Source organism: Alligator sinensis, unplaced genomic scaffold (assembly GCF_000455745.1).
Source record: "Alligator sinensis unplaced genomic scaffold, ASM45574v1 scaffold882_1, whole genome shotgun sequence".
Classification (NCBI taxonomy): domain Eukaryota; kingdom Metazoa; phylum Chordata; order Crocodylia; family Alligatoridae; genus Alligator; species Alligator sinensis.
In genome coordinates, this window is record NW_005842500.1 from 112,813 (window position 1) to 137,108 (window position 24,296).

A 24,296-nucleotide genomic window follows, 5' to 3' on the forward strand; every position below is an offset into this window, starting at 1 on the left:
TGCCTATGCAGGGGGTCGGACTCGATGATCTATTGAGGTCCCTTCCGACCCTAGCATCTATGAATCTATGAAACAGTGAAGCTGATCAGGGATCTGGAGTGATGTTCATGAGAAAGCATTAACATAATTCTAAGTATATAAATTGAGTATTTATGAAGACTAAAGGAAAACTATAATGGTTTATAGGCAGTTAAATGGTTTGAGTCTTCTAAAAAGCAGAAACAATTGTTTCAGGATTTTCCGTGTAGGTTCCAGGGAAGGATGTTATGTCATAATTAATCGTATGCAATTTGTGGGGATTTTCTTTTTGTACTGCAGCAACTACTCATGTAGTATCTGGGTGGCTCTTTCAAAAGTATAGTAAGTACAAGAAACCCACAGAGCAACATGCATATCTACACAGAACTAGCAATCACCCTAAACACACCCGTCCTACCCTTTAAACAAGCACCACCAAACCTCGACAACCTCTTCATCAGAAGCAAACTTCCTATGGCCCAAAGCACACAACGTATCCAGACCATGCTGGGACAAAACATGTAAACCTGCCAACACATCTCTACCACCCCCACAATTACTGCACCCCACAACAGAACCATCAGCATTCCTGGATCTTACACCTACCTGCACCTCCAGAAATATAATACATCTCAGCTAGCGCACTAAATGCCCTGATGGAAAATATATAGGAGAAACCAAACAACTGAGTACCAGAATGAACACACACCGAAAAATCTATCAAAAATAAAAATACCCAATTACCTGTAGGTGCACACTTCTCATAAAACAACCACTTTCTCTCCAATCGCTCAATTCTAATCCTCAAAGGGAATTTACAAAACACCTTTCAGAGATGAGCTTATGAACTTCACTTCATAAATTATAATCTTCTGTAATGAAGATGGGGACAGAAGAAAGGCAAATCAAAGTCCTATGGGTCATATTACAAGAGGGTAGGGATGAAAGGGACTTGGTAGTGGGGGTCTACTACAGACCCCCACACCAGGAGAAAGAGTTAGATCTAGAATTCTTGAAACAGCTCTCAAAGGCAGTATGCTCAAAATACCTAGTTGTCATGGGTGACCTAAATTACCCGAACATCTGCTGGGAGGAGCAGTCGGCCAGATTTGCCCGTTCACGTAGGTTCTTAACCTGCATACAGGACCTGCATCTAACACAGGAAGTATGCAGTCCCACTAGGGAACATGCCTTACTTACTTGGTGCTGGCCTCAAGCAAAGACTTGGTGGGGGATCTACAGGTACAAGGTAACCAAGGGGATAGTGACCACCAGTTGATAGGATTCACTAAGGTGGGAAAGACAACTAGTAGTGCAGCAGTGCTAGACTTCTGGAGGGCCAACTTCAACGAGCTCAGGAGATTGGTTAGGGTGGCACTGAGGGTTAGTCCTCTACAGATGTGAAATGTAAGTGACCTACGATCATCATCTCAAGAGCCTGGAGTGGTATCACCAATGATGCATCCAGAAAATCATCTGCATCAAAAGGAAAGATTGCTGCACAAACACCAGAATCCTTGCTGAAGCCAGTATTACCAGCATGGAGTCAGTGATCCTCAAGCATAACACTTGCTGGACCAGACATTGTGTGCGGTGCCCGACTCTCGGCTCCCAAAAGTACTCTACTTGCAGCTTAAGTAATGGCCTGAGATCTCGCAGTGGCCAAAGGAACACTACAAGGACACAATGATGGCATACCTCAAGAAAACTGAAGTCGACATTAAGAGCTAGGAAGAGTTGGCTGCTGACCAACTCCAATGGCACCACAACCCCTTCCAAGTGGCAACCTGTTTCGAGGCAAAGCATCTTGCCCTCGAAGCAGAGAAGAGAGCGCAGAGGAAGGAAAAAGAGAGACATCCTAACTTACAGCCTACTCTCCCCTGCAGAAAAGCCTACAACTTTTACGGATGGGTCTGTGGCTCAAGGACTGGATTCTGAAATCACCTCAAGGCATGTCAATGAGCTGTGGTAGAGATCATCCTCGAATCAAGGGACAGCCACCACTACCAACATCTACCTCCTAGTCATTATCAGCAATGTGATTAAGAGTCCCAGGGAAGCAGCTAAGTGAGCAGGAAAATCCAGTACTGGAAATGCAAAATAAGTCTTTGCTCTGAAATAACTCAAGTGTTTGCCAGAATATATAAGCTCAAAGTTTACCAACAACCCTTAACTGGAGAACAGAACACAGCTGTAAGTGAAAGTCACCATTTCCAATGGAAGCCTTGATCCAATAAATTTCCAATGGTGAGTCAGGAGGTCTCCCATCCAATGATGACCCACAAAGATTTGTAGGACCACAAGGGTGCCTCAATAACAGAACTTGGCAGTCTTAATTTACACAGACTTACAAGATCAGTTACTGAAGAAGCTAAAAACCCCACGACTACCCCAGACCTCCGTTTTGAGACTTGGGAACCCAGGGATTGAGAGAAGTGGAACTGCATTTGTTTACATATAAGGATAACATCAAGTATTTAAACACAGGCTGGCTAAAAAATTCACAACTTATATTCTTTGCATTCTGAAAAAATACAATGATATATTTAAAAATATATAGAACAGACTACTGTGTTTGGATGCCTCTGGGTATGAGCAGACATAACATCTGAAACGCTTCAAATATGGTAGGGGGTTAGGAAGGTAGGGTGCACAGCATTGTGGAATGCTTGACAACTAACAGCCCACTATTACATTTCCTATAGCATAGGGGCATAACTAAAAGAGCTTCAAAATGGAAGTGTTTCCAAAATAGTAGGTAGGGGTTTTTTTGGAGCATTCCAGCCATTTTGAGAGTGCTTCAAAGATGTCTGAAGTGCTTCAACTGTTGAATCTGTCCATCACCTATGTTTGTTTATTTAATTTGAAAATGGCACCAAGTTCTCAGAAAGTACTGAACATCAGTCCTCTGAAAAAAACAACAGGCCCCTTTAAGATGGGCAAGCAAAGTTTACTGACTGGTTCCTTTTGAGAATCTTGGCATTGAAAATATTTGTTTGAGCTGTGTTGCTATACTGGAGCACTAGGTACAAGAGTTAATGATTAATATTATAAAGATTACTATGAACTGCTTTAAAGTGCATACGTATTTGGATACAAGGAAAAAAAATGTGATTTACCAGGTATTTACAGATGCCACTCTGAAGAATATCAAAACACTGACTTCGTGAAGGAATGGTAGACAAGCTGTGACACACCACCTGTTTTAATAGAACAAAAATAAAAGTTAGATATCTGAGTCAGATTACATAAGTTTAACAACAAACATTCTATGCATCTTGCATACACACACACACACACACACACACACACACACACACAGTTATATGGATGGGAGTCATATATGGACCAAAACAGTTCTCTTTCTTGAGATACTCACTCTTTTTAAAATTACAAATGTAATACTGATAAGATTAATCTATCGATGTTAAAAAGATGATATAGCAAAAAATGTGTGGTCATTTTTCTCCATTTCCCTATCCTGGAAAAAAAAAAAAAAAAAGTACTTCTACCCTCCCTTTAGAACTTGGACTACTGTGAAGGCAAAAAAAGAAAAAGAAAATCCACTGACTAGGAAGTTGCAGCAAACCTATACCCCTCTTCCCATTGGCTGAAGAACTTTGTGAATTCCTCTCCAAATACCCGACTCAAGCAGGAAGAGCACCAAGAGCAGGGGTGGGCAAAATGCAGCCCACGGGCTGAATGCAGCCTGCCAGGCCATTCCATCTGGCCTGCAGGGCCCCTAAAAAATGTAGAAAATAAATATTTATCTGCCCCTGGATGCCTGTCATGCAGCCCTCGATGGCTTGCCAAAACTCAGTAAGCGACCCTCCGCCCAAAATAATTGCCTACCACTGACCAAGAAGAAAGAAAAGCAAAACACGATAGGAAAAGTAGAAGACCAAAACAAAGTTGCATCCTATCTTGCCTTTTCTCTACCCTACCAAAAATATGTCCCACTGTAAGCTGATATAAAAAAGAACTAGGAAGAAGAATCTTGATTTATAAATTATCTAAAATATTTTGCTACCAACACAGCCAGGCATAAATGAGCCATCTTCTTTGCCAAGAGAATTGCCAGAAAAAAACAACAAAAAATAACCTGATGAGACTGTCTTCACAGTTAAAAAAAATCTAGGGGTGCACGATAAAGATTTTGGGGGCCACTACTGATAGCTGATTTTTAAGGAGGCACATTGGCCGATACCAGTCCAATTTCTGATTCACAGCCCAGCAGCTTAAAGAGCTGCATCTAGCTGGTAAGTCTATTGTGGTGGAAGGGGAGCGGGGAAGGGGCGTGGGGAGGCAGATCAAGGCGGTGAGAGAAGGAGTAGGACTGGGGCTGGGACAGGGGCTGCCCAGCATGGTGGAGCAGGGGGTGGGGAGGGGCAGCTCGTGCCGCTACATGCACCCCAGGAGGACATGGAGGATGGGGAGGGGAGGGGGGCGGCGTGTGACCCTGGATCTGCGTGAGGTGGGGCAGGCTGCAGATGCGGGCTGGGGCTGGGCCAGCACCAGGGTCTTCCCGGCTCCCCTCCCAGGACTGCTGCCTGACTCAAGCACAGCCCTAACCCAACTCTTCCCCCCCACACACACAGCAGAAAGAGCCTGGCACAGACCCAGCCTGCAGCAGCAGCCCACCCCACCTGTGCCCAGTGCATATCCAGGGGCACGCACCTCCTCCCCCTCCCCCCGTGCCCTCCCAGGATGCATGCAGCGGCAGGAACCGCATTCCCTGCCCAGACAAGCCACGCTCAGCTTCATCTCATGCTGCCCTGCCTCAGCCTCACTCCCTCACCACGGGTGCCTTGACCTGCCCCCGCCACACCCCTTCCCTCCCTCCTCCCCTTCCACCACAACAGACTTACCAGCTGCATGCAGCTCTCCACACTGCTAATCTGTGCTTCATGCCACCTATATGCGGTGCTGCAGCTATGTGCATGCACAGGCATTTATCAGCCAAATTATCAGCCACATCAGGCCAATTTCCAATATAAGCAATTTTCTTTATATTGGTGCCAATCTGATATTGGACCAATGTATCAGTGCACCTCTAAAAAAATTACATCAATTACTAGCAGCCCACAGAGGAATTCTTCATGAAAGTACTGAATACAGATGTCTAAAAAACAGCCTGGATTCTAAGTCCAAAAAATAACCGTTAGCATCATGTAGGAAACTGCTGACGTCAGAAATTGCCAAGCCCATTGAACAAAACTTTTTTGAACACTGGATATATCTGGTGGATAGGATACTGAGGGGGCGGGGATTACAGGAGGCTGTGACATTAGGCAAATCATTCCACCCATCATCCTTTGTCTTGGATGCCCAAGAGCGCATGTGCAGGAGTGCGTGTTTCCTGCAGGACAAATATTTGTCCTCAGGCATGCCCCTGCACACTGCTCTAGCACACAGCAAAAGGACCTGGGTGGGGTAGGGGAGGTTGAAGCCAGCACCTATGCTGACCCCAGAAGCCTTACCTGGGGTCCTAGGGGCCTCCCGGGGCAGCGGTGGTGCCAAACTGGCTGCTTAGAGCCTGGCCGGCAGCCAGAGCAAGGCTCTGGCTGGCCAGGCTCTGGTTGCTGGTGGCACACACTGCCATTTGTGCCTCTCTTTTTATTTTAATAGCATTTTTTTTTGACACTGGGATATCCCAGCATCAGAAAAACCCACTGCACTGCAAATCAGCAGCAGGTAAACATGTGCTATGTATAGTTTGTGGTGCCTCAAACAGCTTTGAGGCGCCACAAACTGCACATGCATGCTCATGGGAACGCACCCAAAATGGCCCAAATCTATTCAATAGGAGCCACTAGATGCAATGTAATAGAAATAGCAAACAACAATTTCTTGATAAATATAACAAGCCACATTAATGAGATAAAATAACTTCTTCTTTAGTCCTTGATGAAGCCAGAAAGCAAGCAGAAAGACAAAAAAAATTAAGATCTCTGTTGAAGTTAAGTTAGCAAATCATACAAACACCTACACTAAAAAAGCAGAAGAGACCTTTGCAGCAACAAAAACCAACTTATCACTGACCAACTTAACAAGGAGAGGGAATGAAATTCTTCAAGTAAGATTTTTCAAGTTAAGCAGCACCCAGAATTCAGCTCAGTATTCAAACAAGTATCCAAGAAACGTTTTTCAACAAGTCACAATAAGTAAACTTCTTACTGACAGCATAAAAAATAAATTAATACCCTCCCCACCCCCATGCCACTAGTGTCTAGAGGACACACAAATCTTTACTTCTAATGGTTTTTAAAGACACATAACCACAGATCAAGACAGAAAATGAAGGATACAATATTGTATTTTTTACCATGGGGACAATTTAAAGTAAAAAATACTGAAACATGTCTTCCAATTTGAATCCAAGAAGACTCAAGCAACATATACTGTACTTAAACTGTGACATACACCAACGCGTCAATGCTAGCAGTCTTAGGAGTCTTGATTCCATGCTGTTTTAAAAAGACGACACTTCACAGAATTCCCTTGAATTTGGACAAGATTCTAGGATTAACATCAGCTATGATTTTGAAAATGCCATGAAATGTTCAAACTACTATTGCACTTTAACTGAAGATACAAGCTAAAGTGAATGTCATATAAGCAGTTTGAACAACAGTTAAGAAGGGTTAACCTGTAAAATGCTTTGGGATATCAAAAAAGGACTGTAAATTCAGACCTCAGGAGCCTCCAAGAAAATGGTGTATAAGTAGTCACATCTACCAATTATTTCAAAAAAGGAACTAATTCCTGTCAAAAACAACCTGATTTATCAAGATACTGAACCACTTATGGCATGTAAAGGGCATCAATTAGGGCATGATTTTAAACAGTGATTCATCCTTTTGGTTTCACCCAAAACTCAGCATGTGATTAGTATTATTAAAGACTAATGGGCAAGCTTATCAGGTTCACCTGATAAAAAAAAATCCTACTAAAATTCCTGCAAGTTTTACAAGAATCACAGATATGTTAGAGCTTCTGGAGTTACCCAACTACATGTTAACCAGTAACTTCTCTGCAACTGCAGAACACTCATGGTACCTTTGTCACCACTACTTTTTACCTGGAACACGTGCAAGTTGTGCTGGGTTTTGTTTTTATAGTATTATTTTGAGTGTGGTGGAGGTGAGGGGCTGGAGTGAGCAAATTTTTGGACTCTGGATACGTAGTTGCCTATCCCCTTCCAGTCCATGTTCCTAATTTGAAGACAGAATCCCATCAATCCAGAAAGATTTCTCTCTTCAATAATAAAGGGCAAGACTAGTGCATAACAGTTATGTTTCTTTGCTTCCTATGATGGAAAATCCCAGAGCAGCAAGTGAAAAGTATAATCATGCGGAATTGTAGGTATTTACTTATCAGGGTTATGCTAGTGTCAAGAACATTTGGCCAAGTTATGTTTTTAATCTTCTTTGAGTCTCTTACAAGAATATTTTTGTTGTTAGTTGAGGGTAAGTCCAATTCTAGATCTACGCTTCTAAAGCAATAATGGCAATCACTTTCATTAATATAAATTAAATTTGTTTGAAATGGCTGTGCAATAACAACATCTTTTATAAAAGTGAAACTCAAATTTGGTTAGACATAGAAATGAAAAGCAAAGAAAACTTAATTGTCACATAAAAATTAATATTTTTTCTTACAACGTATTTCCTTAGGCAAGGGTTTGCATAGTGTTTAATTTCCATGCTAAAATGTCACAGCTAACTCGTTGTTTTACATTTGATTAGTATTTATCACATTTTTGGCACACTCATAAGAAACTGGTTTTTGGTCAGGGCCAGAGCAATTTTTTTTCAGAATATCAGAGTGAATGGACAGAGGAAACAGATATATTAAAATAGTATAAAAATTAAGTCCTAAAACAAGCAATTTCCTACAAGTTTACTTTATGTGAATAAAATGTCTCACCTGAACAGATTACGTCAAAGAGATAGCGAAGGGTACTTTCACATATTGGGAGTAGCCACAGGAACAATACAACACACCTTTCAGGATATTGCAAACCATTCAATGGCAAATTTTCCAACCAACACTCAATGTTCTACTGACCAACTACTATATTAATAAGAGATACACAATTAAAATAGGAGGTGCTTTATTGTTTTGCAAGGCTGGTAAATGGTTCCACCCTTCACTGCAGGCTGCTTTCTACTTCCAATCTGGTACATGAAGACAGAGGAAAGAAGTCAAGATTAAGCAATTAAAACAAAGGAGGAACAGGAAAAATAATCCACGAGCAGACCATTCAAGCTGGAGATCAGACCCACAATGGAAACATAAAGGCTTCCAGAGGTTAATGGGTACAGATAGTAAAACAGAGTACAAGAAAGAAATTCAAGATGATCCTTATATTATGGGAACTATTCAGTATTCTCTATTGATATACTGCATCTCAGAATTTCTTCTACATTTGGATTATCCCTCTCTCATGCTTCAAGCAGTCTGCTCTGGTCTCCACTGTCTGATTGAAGTGCATCTTTGTTAGCAACCATCAGTTGTACTGTGCTGCTCTGCAGCCTGTTCTACTCTGAAAAGCATTTGCCATTACTCCTAGGTACAATCATAGGTAGAAGAGACAGACCTCAAGTCTCCATTTGAACCCATCTGGGAAGAAGGTGAGAAGTTGAACTGGAAAAGTCTTTAACTTTACTATGCTGTGAAAGAGGATACGGAGGCAGAAGATTGTGTTTTTGCTTACTTCATATCACTCCTTTATTTGTGGATAATAAAATTAAAGGCTTGGCATAAGGAAAGGGTTAACAGGTTACTATGTTAATCCTTTCAAGCTATTTTAAAATCATTCCATATTTTTTGTTTCCCTCAGCTCAGACCCAGATCCCACAATGAACTGGGAACCAGATCCCATTAGAACTGTAGCAGATTCCCCTGTCACAGTTCCTTTGTGCTCTCTAACATGTCAAAGCAATTCTCTCACCTACTGCTTTACCCCATGTTCCCAATTCTTTTGTGGAAGCCAACATGTTATTCCAAGCTTAATTATGCTGCAGTGTTCTCTTTTCAAAGATGTGCACACTGACACGCGTTAAGTGTGAGCATGAAGAGATGGTCCAAACAGGAAAACAAAACAGTGGCCATTTCTTTGCTATCCTTTGTATGCTGTCAATGCAGCGGAAAATTTAACCCATAGTATTTATTACGCGAATGACAAATAGCACTGAAAAAAAGTGGATAAGTAAAGCGAAGAGGTGACTTTATAAAAACAGACATTAATGCAGACATTTAAAAACACCAGTCAATACATTTACAATTTATGACACTGGATTACCACCAGATACTTGAATCTGAACAGAAACAGGCTGTACTACAGATGCCAGTTCCCCAGGTGAGGTAACTTGTGACAAGATAAAGTTCTATTTGAAACACGTAACTGCAGAGAACAAAGATGAGAAGTTTTCAGGTGACAGGGCAGGCAATGAAGCTTGCCTTTAAAACTAAGGCAGAATCCCCTGAAGTTCCCTGGCTTATCCAGCAGTGCATATTCTTGCCACGTGCTGTTGCTTCTCTATGGAATAGTAGATCTGACAAAAAGTATTGTTAACAGTGGTCTGTTGTTGGAAAAGCTGCTTATAACTAGCGTTCTTTATTGTTCTGGCTTGGCTAAGTTTATTAAAAATATTCCTGATTCAGTGCTTTTAGGAAAGAATAGTCATAGAGCAAAGTTTACTTAGAAGGGTAATTAAAATAAGTAAATAACTAAATAAAATCAAGTGGGTGCATCTACATGTTCATTAATGTGCCTTAGATACTGTGAATTTAGTTTAGTATTTGCTTAACAATGTATTAACTAAATATGCAGTACCTAGAGTTACTGTGTATTAGCGCCGGCAGATGGTTATTTAGTGATGCTTACTGTGCATTATCCTAATAATAATGCACAGCAGGTTATCATCACTGTTTGTGCTCCTATTTGCTTCTGCGCAGTGTTACTAGGCTAATGTTGAGGTGCACCAATACATCGGTCCAATCAGGATGCAAGCAGCAGAGGGAGCTGCCCCCACCCCATGAGCCACGCCTGTGTCCCGCGCCCCACCCTCACCCCAGCTGGGCAGCACCTACCCCCGCCCCCTCTCTCCCTCACCGTGGGTGGCGTTAATCTGCCCCCCCACACCCCTTCCCTCTTCTCTCCCCTTCCATCACATCGGACTTACCACCTGATGGCAACTGTATCAGATCAGTATCAGCCGATATGCCTCCTTAAATATCAGCTATCAGTATTGGCCCCCAAAAACCTCTATCAGTGCACCCCTAGGCTAATGCGCAGTAGGCGTCTCATGTAGACATGCCCAGCAAGACTGAATTTGCTTCTGAAAATGTATTTACCCAAATCCAACAGGACTCCAAATTTAAGATTCCCCTCCCCCCCAGTTAGAGTCTACACATGGAAAATTTATAAATTTGTTACTATTTTCCATGTGTCAAATCTAGTTTTTGGAGGGTCATCTTAAATTCATCCCTCAACTGCAGCAGTAGGGCAAGCACTGGCAGAGGGGTAAGGGATGGGAATTAAGCAGCCTTACCCTGCCCTTTGCCTCTTCCCACCTGTCCCTCCACCACTTATCCCCACTACTACCTGCCCCCCCGCCCAGTGCCTGCACACCCCAGCAACTCCCTCCCACAGTCCCTGCCCCCCAGGACCTGTCTACTTGCCCCCAATGCATACAGCCCGTGGTACCTGCCTCCTTGCTGCTTCCCCCTCCCTCCACTGGCTTGTGGAGGACTCCATCACTGCCCCAGCCCACAGAAGGGACCACATAGTTGCTCTGTCCACAGCCTGGCTTGTAACACTGGCGGCAGCAGCTTCAGCCAGATCCTGGAACTGGAGCCCAGGCCAGAAGGTAAGTAGAGGAGGTGGGGGCGGGGGCAGGGGCAAGGACAGTAGTGGGGACAGGAAGCAATTGCAATTCTGATCCCAGCACTGGCCCAGGGCCAGAATTGTAACTGAAGCAGCTGCTTGCCCCCCCTGTCAAAGATCTGGCCCATGGAGCAGTGTCATCTGGGCTGTGGGGCTCCTGAAGGAGTCAGGAATTCAGGAGCAGCATGAGTGGGGTACAGCCAGCCACCAAATTCCAGGATATGGAGCCCCATTGGGAATGCATTTCAGCAGCTGAAGAGCAAGGCAAGGGCTGAGTTAATCCCTCAGTTTCCTGAATTCATAGTGTCACTTGCCCCACCACCATTGCTGCTCACAAAATAGCAAGGGTGGGTCTGGGTCTGCCTTGCAAGAAACCTTGCAGTCCAGATCCAGCCCACAGAGCCAAGTATGTTTGACATCCCTGTAAGAAAAACAGGAGTGTATTTTAGAGCCACAAACAATTAAAAGAAGATACTTGTATGACATTACACACATTCTTACCAGACAGTGCTCTACTTCAGAGGATTTAGAGTGATTACGAAAGAATAAGAACTAACGGTGAGATTCCCAAAGGAACTTGGGTGCATAGCAGGACTTGGATAGAATTTAAGTATCAAAATGCAGGAATGCGAGTCACAGAAGCAAGAAAACTCACTAACACACACAGCCTCTGGCCACTTAGGTGCTTAAGTTTTCTAGTGAAAATACACGTAATTGCCCAAATTCCTTCTACTGCAAATAGCCAGTGGCACTGATATCTTGGGTGAGCTGAGTATTTATGCACCTGTGACTGGCTTATGGCCATTTGGATTTCACAAACTAGGTGCTCCAGTGCCTAAGTTTCTTCAGGGGCCCAAACTGATAGGCAGGCTTTGTTCGTGTCTAAGACCAGCTTATAGTATGGGGTTCAGCACTTACACCACTCCTGTTGAAGCTTAGCCGGCATTCAAGAAGGACTGTAAGACAGCAAAAAAGATGCAACCTGAGTAGAGGCCAGCAATGAAAGGATTCCTCTGGGAAGGAGTGATTCCTGAGTTCTGGGGATTACTTATACATTTTGTCTTAGTCACTGGATAAAATACATAAATGACATTGGGAATAGGGACCATCTACATCAGGGGCGGGCAAAATGCGGCCCGCGGGCCGGATGCGACCCATCAAGCCATTCCATCTGGCCCGCGGGACCCCTAAAAAATTTAGAAAATTAATATTTATTTGCCCCTGGCTGCCATGTGGCCCTCGATGGCTTGCCAAAACTCAGTAAGCGGCCCTCCGCCTGAAATAATTGTCTGCCCCGATCTACATCTTAAAAAATAAATAAATAAAATAAAATGAGTAGGTCAATCACCTTTACACAAAGACAGGATTAAGGTACCCAACTCTAAGAATGGGTTGCAGACTGTGAATCTTAGTCACACACAAGTACCTAACTCAGGGATAGGAGGAGGCACGTAAGTCTGGGACAGAAGTAGGACTTTGAATACACCCCTTTCTTGGGCATTTCCTAATGCCTGGTGTAGTCATCCCCTGGCCATCCAGCAACAATCTATCCGTGTTCCTAAAAAGATCAATGGAGGGAGAGTTTGGGCAAGATGGCAGGAACTTCGCTTTGCTATGGGTCCATGCCAACAGTGCCACATGACACCCTGGGAAGAGTATCAGTTGCTGCTGAATGTGGTGTAAGGAGTGGGAGGAGCAGGGAGTCTCACTGCTCTCAGCCTCAACTGCCAACTGGATTATCACCCCTCAAGTAAGGGGCTACCTGGAGTGGCTCCTAAAAGAGACTGCGCAGGCAAAATATATCAGCAACCGAAACGAAAACCCTGACCAGGGCAAGGTCTTTGAGGTTACCTCATATTAGGACGTCAGCAACCATGTCCTGCTTCACCCACTTTGTGGATTTGGGCTTCATCCCCTGGGCCCTGCTTCAACAGCCTCCTGCTTAAGGGCACCATTTGCTAGGACAACCAGGACAAGAGATGCCTGAGATGTAGCTACAAGAATGAGACCCTGCCCCACATCCTGTATGCTTACAAGCCAAACATGAGAGTGAGGCAGTAAACTACACCATCCCAGGCAGTGACAGCCCACTATATCAAGACATTGTTGTAACCAGTGAGGACAGTGAAAGATCCTTATCAACAATGCAACCATCCCCTTTGATAACTGGTAGTAGGCTTTTACTGAAGTCCAGAAGCAAAAGTTGATGAAGTACAGTCCAGCACCTGCCAGGAGTGAATGGGAGGGGGCAGGGGATGAAGTGAAAGAGACACCCCACCCCCCTTTTATGCTGCAGACTCTAATAAAGACTGCAAATGTTATTGACAATACTTTGCTCTAGGCAAATGTAGACTGCATGCTAAAGACAATGCCCAAGATTGCTTTGCCATCCTATAATTATGTACCCATGCACGGGGTACTGTTTCTCGCATAATTCTACCATATCATTTAAGAGGCAAGGATTTCTTGGGATGATACCTTTTATTGGACCAACTGCATAATTGGTATAGAGTTACACTAGCTTTTGAATGCAAAGTTCCAGGAGGTCCATGATGAAGAATGTCTTGCATTTGAAAGCCTGTCCAAATATCCCAACTATGCAGTTAATTCAATTTTAAAAAAAAAAAAATCACCCTAAGAAATCCTTGCTTCTAGCATAATCCTTGGACCACTGCGGCTATAACACCGCTGTAGGAAGACCAGCAACATCATGGGAAAAAAAACAACCAAACAAAAACAACACCCCCACCTCCACCCAATTTTAACATTTTCTTAATTAAGCTTGTAAATCCGAACTCTAGCTGTGGGCAACATGAATCTCCCTATTTAGTGCTGGGAACTTAAGCCCCCAAACTGGTTTTGTGAATTCCACTGCAAGACCCAGGTGCCTAACGTTTAGGCACAGAGACACTTGAGGCATGAACAAACATTCAGTTGGAGAGGTTTCAAAAGGGAAGGGGTAGCTGATGCTATCAGGATGGCACAGTAGCTGCTACACTCCAATTACTATGTATGCATGCCTGACACAATAAATCACTTAAATCATCCCAACTTTAATCTTGTATGAAGCAGGGGTGAAACCTTTGTAACACTACAGGCTGGTGCACAACCCAGAGCACCACTTCAAGTAAATGTCTGTTCACACCCAGCACCATCATACCTACACCACTTCATGACTTTCATCCCAACTGACCATACTTTACTGCAGAAAGTTTTAATGACATGATTGTAGAGCAGGCATTAAAACATCTGTACCAAATAAATGCAACCAAACAGAGAGAAAAAACAAAACCTTTATTTTCTTCCAGGGACATGAAGTTTTTCTAAAGTGATTATAACCAGTAGGTATGATTAACTGTTCTCTTTCTAGTGACAAAGGTAGGTTGTTTTAAGTTCATCAGCTCAGGCGCAATGCAAGAGAAGGCAAAGGTATACACTGCACAGAGCAGTTCTAGTTCTCCATCACGGCTTTATTCACAAAATTCAAAACAAAGCAACCCAATAGGGTCATACTATACCTCATGGTCTTGTCAGTCTTTTACTCCAGAGACTCTCAGCCCTTAAAAATCCCCCTTCTGGGGCTCCCCACCCCTCTCCAGCTGAGCCTGTCCCACACAGCTGGTTTCTGTCTCCTGTACAGGTCTCATTTTCTGGGCTTCTCACATAGTAGCTGTAAGGAACTCCCTCTTGCTTCTTTCCGTAGGCCTTGTTCCCTGTTGTATGCCCATTTGCCTGGTAGGCAGGAAGTCAAAGGTTTATTTGAATCAAACACCCCCTGAGGTTAGTGAGATTGAAGGGCATCTGTTTCTGTAGCCTATGATACACAAGAAAAAAAATGTGACTAGCATTATGTCCTGCCACTCTGCTCCCCAGCCCTTTTAACTTAGTACTCATTTATACCTGGGGGCAGTCTTTGGCCCAACTGCAGAACAGGGCTCAAATTTCTATTTCTGGAGCTATAGCAATGGACTAGGACCACACTGCCACCCCAACCCAGCAGTAGGCGTGAAACCTTACAATTTCATAAGGTGCAGGCTTAGGAGTGTATACATGTCCTGCAATGTAAGGTCTATATACACAGAGAAGTTCACAGTTCAGGTGCAGGTAAGAGTGTCCACATGAAGGAGTTGGTATAAAATGAGTATGCAATACATTTCACACTGGCACACTGTACAAGGCATTCAACAGGTTTCATAAAAGTACCTATATTTTGTTAAAAAAGTAACAGCAGAAAAGAAATGAAGCTGGCTACCTTGAGAGAAACAACTGCATTTGGGAGCTCCACATACTACAATTTGTAGGGTTTAGTAAAAGCAATAGGTTATATGGAAGTTCTTTGTTTCTAAAATATGAGAAGAATAAAAATGTATTTCTAATTCAAGACGGACAACGTGCATTATCAGCTACAATGTGCCAACCTTTTTGGCAGGTATCACAAAATAAGCCCTGGACCCTTCCCAAATGCCACTCCAATCTCCTTTCCCTGCCTGATCTGTCACTCTTTCTGCTCCCTGCTCTGTGCTCCCAGCCTGATCTGTTGCTCTGCTTTCAGCTCCATGTCGCAATGTTCTCTGCTCCTCCCCTGATCTGCCACATGCCACACACAGGCTGTTCATGTCACTTGTGGTAGAAGAAGTTCCACATTGGGTCAGATCAATGGTCCATCTAGCCTGGTATCCTGACTCCAACAGTAGAAGAAGTGGATGCTATATATAACCATGCATGCTGTGAGTTACTTACCCTCAAGCTACATATTTCAATGAATGTTCCATCATATTACATAGATAAGACTCTACACTATGTTTTAAAAACTATGTAGGTCTAGGCTTGAAACATAAGTAACCTGTCTTGTGGTGGCCCTGGATTATCTACTGGGAAATCCTTGCAAGTGATTAGTAGCTAGCACTGAAAATGTGAGCCATTAGCTTAATTACACAGTGGCCTATCATTGTCTAAGAACTCAGGTAAAATAGCAACCAGCCAGGAGATGGAACTATTTCTGTCTCTACTTTTTAAATCTGGATTTGGAACACAGCAAACACCAGAAATCAGGCTTTTGTTGGGACAAAAGTCCAAAGGCACATTCCTTAAAACAATGACCTATTATCTCTCTCTCTCTCCCTGTTTGCAATCTCAGTACAGTATTAAGATGTATGACTTTGCACTTTGGTTGATTTGCCTATGTAGACAGCCTTTGTAAGTCTGTCTGATAATCTCTTCCAGATTTTACAGGACTCTTTAATGTGTGTTCTATGTATATGCCCCAAAACAGCAAGTATTCCAACCTACTGAAAACTAATACAAGCTCTTTTCATGGCTTTTCATCTTTTATCTGCTCTCAGAATATTTAGCCATGCCAGTGTTCAGTTTCTTATCCACTATCAGATATTATTTATTAAAAAGTTTGTTAACTTTAGTTCCTGGATCCTCTTCCTTATTGGTGTTTCCAGCTTGTAACAATTTAAGCCCTAAAATTTTCGTCCATCTTGCAATGGTAACTGCATTGACATACATTTTTTTAATTGCACTGAAGTTGTTGCTTCTGCCTTTTTGCCTCCATTTTGTTCCAAGGCTTTTGGATACAAGGCTCTTTATAACTGCTGACATGAGCCTGAGCCCCCAACTTAGGTCCTCTAAATTTAAATATCTTATTGTATATGCCTTATGCAGGTCAGGTTATTGGTATACTGTAGCAGTCAAATAAGACAACTGTTATAGAATCCAGGCTTCAAGCAGAATTAAAAAAAAAAAAAAGTGGACTGCCCTTTACGTAGAAATCTCTTGACACCACACCATTAGACATTAAATTCACAGCACAAAAATCATCACATACACATTGCTGCCTTTAATAAACTGCTTTTCCATTATTATTATTCCATTTGACACTGACAGGGCAATTCAATTACAGAGGAATGGAACAGTATTACTTGACACACATTATGTGCCTAGTTAATATGAACAAAACCTGAACTTACTCCTGTTGCTGTAATAATTTATTCTGGAGTCTCATCTGTTTCAGCCGCAGGGAGACAATCTTAAACAACTGGCTTTAATAAAATTGTAGCTATCATTTTAAGTATAAGTTGCTAAAAACGTTAGCCAAGCCTTCTGCATTTAGAAAATTTTGTAACCGAGTATGAACATAAAACTACACATTCACCCAAAAATAACATCTTTCTATAAAAAAAGTTACCATCTTAAATGGGGAGAAAGGTTGGCTCAGTGGTAAGGATGTTGGCTCGGGACCCGGAAGACCTGAGCTGAATTCCCTGTCCTGCTGCTAATATCCTGTGCGACCCTGTGGGACCTATGGAGGCGGTGTGCTCGTTGCTGGCTCCACCAGGTTACTTGCAATCTGCAAATCCTCTAACACCAACATTATGCTGGTATGATGGACATAAAACAAGTGTATAAACCTTCTTATATACTGTTCCCAAAATTAATCACAGATTCACTAAAAAAAGCCTTCACTGAATATTTACATGGCTTTGTACTGACTAATATCCCGGGATTAATTTCCCGAATTATTCAGGATAGAAGCATTAAAAAAACCAGAACCAAAAACATTCTGAAACCTTGTTCTGTTTGAAACCATTATAAACCATTTGGTGGCCAACCTGTGGGTCCGGAGCCACATGCGGTTCTTCGGAAGTTAATATCCTTGAATCTTGAATCTTTGCACAGCATACGGTGACCAGCTCCCAAATGGAACTGCTTGTGCAAAGATTCAAAGAGACGCATATTCACTTCTGAAGAGCTGCATGTGGCTCTGGACCCACAGGTTGGCCACCCCTGATTTAGAAGTGTGCGGGCCGGGAGCGACCCGAGCCCTTTTCCGTGCTGCACACGGGCTGTGGCCAGCAGCCCGGGCATGCCGGGTCGGAGAGGGAGGGCCGACGAGCTGGAATTAGGCACAAACGCTTAGCGGTAGTTTAAAAGATTGTTTACTTACACCAAGATGGCAGTGGTGTAGGCTGGAAAACTTGCTTGAGTTGCGGTTACAGACACAGACAACACGGACAATCACGTGGAGTTTGCTAGGCTCCACGGAACAGAGCTCCGGATGCTCTGGGTGAACGTGCCACCAAAATCAGAATCGTAGGTACGTCTTATAAAAGTTGCGCTCGAAGACGGGAAGAGAGGTGGGCGGTGGATCAGGTCGCCAAGCTCCTCTGAATCTCACACAGGGTCTCTATTACCCTGCCATGTATCCAGAGTCCCCACGAGATGGATGTGGAGTCTTCTTCGGCTTGGGCGGAAACTGCTCAAGCCTCTTGTACGGCTAACAGGCCAATCGTTAGCCGCCACGTGGGAATAATTTAAAACTAGCCAATAGCGGGGAACAAATTTACATACCAGTGGCGGGAACTCTTTTGCACTGTGCATTCCTCTTGCAACTCGAGCAATGCACTCTGCAAAAGAAGCTGCAGAAAGGCGGGAAACTCGTCCCTGCACCGGGGTTTTCCTCTGCAACAGGAAACTCTCCCGTGCAATAAAGCTGCAACTTGGCAGGGATAATTCTGGTGCCGAAGCACACACAAAATCATGCCTTTGGGTCATGACAAGAAGCACTAAATTTTCTACCTCTTTTTCCACTTACTATTCATGACCACATGCAAACAAAGCTAATGATTACAAAATAAGGAATTCTAGCACATTTTCAACTGAACAATCCAGGCCTGAAATTACCATTTTTCTTTTTACAAGTGCCTTATCCAGACATGTGGCTCGCATTCTGCTGAATCTGTGTTATTTATATATTTTCAGTCCGTATCAAATGAATAGTCTGGATTTATGATTGTACCAAATAGATGCCCTACACTTCTATCAAATACCAAAAAGCCAAGATCACTTTCCACTGGATCTGAAAGACATACAAACAGGTAAGTATACTAAGTGTCCAATACCTTCAGTTTCTCATTTATTTCCATCCTTAATCTTTTTTCCCCTTAAAGAAGTCCCAAAACTTATAGCTGTCCAATATTTGGAATTCAATTCTCCAGAAAATCTAGAAGTCTAAGAGCTGCTTTATTCCAATTACTGGAGGCTTGTGTGCCTTGTATTAAAAATACTAAATAGTTGCCCAAGTATTTTAAATAACATGAGGGTATCACCACAGAGCCCTAGACAAAGCTGGCGTAATCAAAATTTTAAAGAAGCCTATTTTGATAAGTGTTTAGAGCTAGCAAGGAGAAACTGGAATAATGTTAATGTTGTTGTTATTACTATATTTATATCCCACATATTCTACTTGCTTTCATAAGCTGGTTTGTTCTCTTGTTTTATCAATTCCTTTGCTTCCTTACTGCAAGCAGCCTTGAGTCTTTTTTGGGAAGGTCACATAAATTTTATATTTATTTATTATATATTTATTAACTATCAAATAAAGCTCAGAAGGTTAATTATTCAACAGACCATGCTGGAACATGCTCCTCCCTTTCCCTCATCATCAATTCATCTATCATTTGCTTCCACCAAAATCAGCACCGTCTTTTGGAGGTAGATAGGGTTTATTATTATTATTATTCTGAAGTAAACTCGACTTTTCAGAGGAGAAAAAAAAAAAAAACGCCTCTCCAATAAAAGCAAATATTTACATGAGGAAATGTGATCATGAGGCCTCACAGGAAATGTAGTTTGGATTAGTTCATGCCATTACTCTTATCCCTGGGACAGGCTTCCTTAACTAGACTACATTTCCCATGAAGCAAAAGTGGTCTGCCCACTTGCTGAAATACTGCAGTGAACCACGGGATTCATATGAACATGGTGCATCCCCTCTAGCCCACCGTGAGGAATGGGGCACAAGGTACTCACTTTCAGACACGGACATGGTATTTCCCAAAGCAAATTTTTGGTTTTTGTCTGAAGCCTGTATATTTTTAGTTAATCAGATATTTGGTTATCTAAGAAAAACGTCAAAATTTTCCACAGAAAGGAGACAATTTCATGGTTTATTTTGTTGAGAACCCAATTTTCTGTCAAAAACTAGCTCAGATAGTAATTTTTTTTTTTTTTTTTTTTTTTTTACTAGCTTTGGCATGCATCTCCCCCTTCTTGATTAATTCCATTCATGTCTCTTAACGTATTGGTTCTTTACAGAATTTCTCATGTTTTGGAGGCAATTCATAAACTAAAGAAAATCCACATCAGAAAAAAAGCAGCCACTGGTCTTTAAACATCTATTATTTTAATTCTTGATACCCTGTAGACCAGGGGTGGGCAATTATTTTGGCCGGAGGACCACTTTGGGAGTTTTAGTGAGCTTTCACAGGCTGGATCAGTACCACCCCCAACAGTAGCTCACCATAACTCCTCAAGTGGCCCCTGCACATGGCCAAGTAGCTGGGATGGGGTTGCGGGCTGGCAGGGAGCAGCATCCAGGAGGAGGACCAGGGCCGGGGCTGGGATCGGAATCACAGGGTGGTAAGAGTGCGGGGCTGGGCCTGGGACAGAGCCACGATCTGTGATCTGCTCCCTGCATGTGGTTCTGTGGGCAAGGTGCGTGTTGAGTGGATCATGGGTCTGCCCTGGGTCCCAGGCCATAGGCCCATGCTGTCACCACCTAACGATCCCAGGATCTCCATGGAGACGGCTAGGACCCATGCAGGCAAGACATGCAGCTGAGCAGATGGGACGGGGCTGAGGGTGGGGGAGAGAGGAGCAGCATCTGGGTGCGGGATGTGTGGGCAGGGCCGGCGGTTGAACAGAGATCGGGATTACGAGACAGTGACAGTGTGGGGCCAGGGCCCAGGGCAGAGCCGCGATCCACTCCCCGCACACCTCTACCCATGGAACTGGCACCCGCTGCAGGGACGTGCTGGCAGCAGATTGTGGCTCTGCCCCAGGCCTGGCCCCATGCTGCTACCACGCTGTGATTCCAATCCCCAGCCCTGCCTGCCCATCTCACTCCCGGATGCTGCTCCCTGCCCACGGCCCCATCCCATCCACTTGGCTGTACACCCTGCCTGCACAGGTCTCACCCCTGGCAACAGGTGCAAGCAGACAGGACAAGGTGCCCAGGCAGGGGGGCCAGGTCCAACAGCAAGAGCCAGAAGCAGCCAACCCAGGGCTGCCAGGAAACAGAGTCCAGCTACTGTACCACTCCAGCCTCACTGCAGGACGGATAAAATGCCTTGGCAGAGTGGATCCAGCCCCCAGGCTTTATTTTGCCCACTCCTGCTGGAGACAATAACTTACATGTTTAGAAACCCATGAAACAAACATAAATAGAATGGCAGATAAAAAGAAAACAGATATGTTTGCAGAAACTAAAGAAGTATGTGAAGATGCACAGCTCACAGGTTAAAATATGGATTTTTTTATCCAATTTGGGGAAGTAGCCCTCCAAAACTTACAGCTTTCCCACAAAAATAAACATCTTCGATTGGGAAATCACTGCAGTGTCTCATGAAAGCTTAGGTCCTTCAAAAGCCACATTTTTTATTACAGGCCAAGCCTTCACAGGCAACTACATACCTCAGGAAGCAGAAGCACCTTTTCTCTTTTGAGTCTTTACATAAAAACATATTTCTGAAAAACTTCAGAGAACTGTATTTGACAACTTCCAATCATATCCTTAGACAACATCACCATGATTCCAGTTTTTTTCTTCCCCCTTCATGGAAATAAGTTTTGTTCACTGCATCAAAAGTAGATATTGAGAAAAGGTGCTACCCTTCTCCAAGCCAGGATTTAAATTTTTTTTTTTTTACCCTCTCAACTTCCAAAACCTGGGCTTATTTCCCCCTTACTGTTTTGGGTTCTTCAGTGAACCTGCAATGTTAAGTGCTAGGCCCATTGTTAAATGGCCTACACATCATCGTCACCCTGAATGGCTTTTGTGAAAAAATAGCTGAATAAAATTAAAAGCACCACTTGAAACATACAATGAGAGGCACAGCCCCTTGAGAGTTACTGAGCAGAGGCACCAGGGCTACAAGCTGGTCACAAAAAAAAAATTACACAGATAATTAGAACATGGTTTCTAACAATCAACGGGATCAAGTTCTGGAATTGTTTTCTGAATAAAACTAAAGAGGGCAAGGAACCCAAGCCAATTCAAAAGGGAGCTTGACAAATTTGTGAAACAGACAATATGAAAAGGGAGGTGTGTTCCCTGAGGTATAATCAGTGTATACAATACACGCATTTAAGTGTTTGGTATCCCTATGTTGGGTCTGAAAGAAAAACAAGTCTCCCAGACAGAAAGAATCTAGTAATCTCGTGCTTCAGAGCTTCTGTCCACCAGTGAAACTTAATATATTATCATAACTAAAATCTTCCAGGCCAAATTATAAATCACCCCTTTACAAGAGCAAAAATAAAAAATGTGGAACACCACACATAAGAAAATAGGCTCATATCCATTACTCTTAGCACCTATACATAATAATACTGAATTTAATCCTAGTAATTTATTAGAAAGCTTTAATACCTAGAAACAGATCAGTATAATACATTTTGGACAATTGTTCAAAAAAAATATATTCAGATCTTTTGAAGAAATGCAAATGTATGGTAGGAGACATTAAAATCCCATTTTTCCAGTATGTGCAATTGAGACAGTTTTCAACACACTCCCAAAGAAAGGTAAACCTCAGTAGAAATTTAACAGAATTAAAAAAAACACGAAAAAAACCCCAAAAAACCCAACTGATCACACCTACAAAACACATAAACAATAGTCTGTATTACAAAATTGGCTCTCAAACTGTGTTACACACAACCTTGGGGTTTCACAATAGGTCTTCAGGAGTTCTGCAAAGAGTTATGGTGGAGCAGGCTGGAAGGTAGTGTGCCACCATTGCTGAGCCGGGTTGCCTGGCTCGGCGTCAATCTTTAGGATAGTGGTAGGGCTTCTACGGAAGAAGTGATATAAAAGTGTTCTGTGACTTTAGGAAGTTTGAAAGGAGACAGGGCTCAGGAGATGGGCCCACAATTGACATGGATCAAGTGAGAGAACACCTCGAGAGGCTTGACATCCGTAAGTCCGCGGGCCCAGATGGATTACACCCAAGTCTTAAAAGAGCTGGCAGACATCATGCCCTATGGCCAAGATATACGAAAGCCTGTGGTGCTTGGGTGATGTACTGGAAGACTGGAAAAGAGCCAACGTGGTCCCAATCTTCAAGAAAGAGAAGAAAGAAGATCCGGGGAGTTACAGACCTATCAGTTTGATGTCCATCCCTGGAAAGATCTTGGAGAAAATTATCAAGGGATCCATCTGCAACAGGCTAATGGAAGGCAACCTACTGAATGCCAGCCAATATGGTTTTATTACTGGAAGGTCTTGCCTGACCAACCTCATCTCCTTCTATGACCAGGTGACATTCCCTGGACAAGGGAGATAAGGTTGACGTCATCTATCTGGACTTCAAGAAGGCCTTTGACTTGCTCTCCCATGATGTCCTCACAACCAAGCTAGGGAACTGTGGCCTCGACCATGTCATGGTCCAATAGCTAGGGAACTGGCTCCCGGATCAGACCTAAAGGGTACTAGCCAATAGGAACAAATCAATGTGGCACAAGGTTACCAGTGGAGTCCCTCAGGGCTCAGGCCAGTACTCTTCAATATCTTCATTAATGTCCTGGATTCAGGCATCAGATAAGGACTGGAAAAGTTTGCGGACGACACTAAACTACAGGGGAAGACGGTCATACTGGAGGACAGGCTGGGGATACAGGCTGACCTGGACACACTTGCGAAGTGGGCAGACCAAAACCTGATGGCATTCAATGTAGAGAAATGCAGGGTACTGCCCCTTGGGAGGAAAAACCAGCATCATACTTATAGGCTCGGTGGTGCTACGCTCACTAGCACCGCAACCGAAAGGGACTTGGAGGTCTTGATTGACCACAAGATGAACCATAGCCAGGGACGGCATCCTCCCGCTTTACTCAGCCTAAGTGAGGCTGCAGCTGGAGTACTGCATCCAGTTTTGGGCCCCCCACTTCAGGAGGGATGTGGATAAGCTCCAGAGAATCCAGAGGACAGTCACCCATATGATCAAAGGCCAAGAGAGCAAGCCTTACAAGGAGAGGCTGAGCGACATAGGACTCTTCAGCCTGGCCAAGAGAAGGCTCAGGTAGGACTTGGTGGCTGCCTATAAGTATATAAGAGGGGGGGGTGCATCAGGATCTGGGAGAACAGTTGTTCACCAGGTGTCCCCAAGGGATAACTAGGCCTAATGGCCACAAACTTCTAGAAGGCCGATTCAGACTCGATATAAGGAAAAACATCTTTACAGTTCGGGTGTCCAAGGTCTGGAACAGACTCCCCCAAGAGGTGGTACAAGCACCTATTCTGGACTCATTCAAAAGGCATTTGGATGTTTATTTTGCTGGGATCATCTGATCCCTGCAGACTTCCTGCCTCTGGCAG

The 24,296-nt window shown here is 43.4% G+C and overlaps 1 protein-coding gene across 7 annotated transcripts in view; it reads right to left on the reverse strand.

Moving 5' to 3' along the window:
• The window catches only part of TEX10 (testis expressed 10), a 119,528-nt gene that overhangs the window by 13,446 nt on the left and 81,786 nt on the right, over positions 1 to 24,296 (reverse strand). For 5 of the 7 annotated variants that reach the window (XM_006031350.3, XM_006031351.3, XM_006031349.3 and 2 more), the window contains exon 12: positions 3,138 to 3,218. In XM_006031350.3, the coding sequence (XP_006031412.1) occupies positions 3,138 to 3,218 (81 nt within the window). Of the gene's footprint in view, positions 1 to 3,137; positions 3,219 to 14,430; positions 14,727 to 18,357; positions 18,777 to 24,296 lie in introns of those variants that run through there. The other 2 variants (XR_003095842.1, XM_025213003.1) reach the window with 2 other exon arrangements.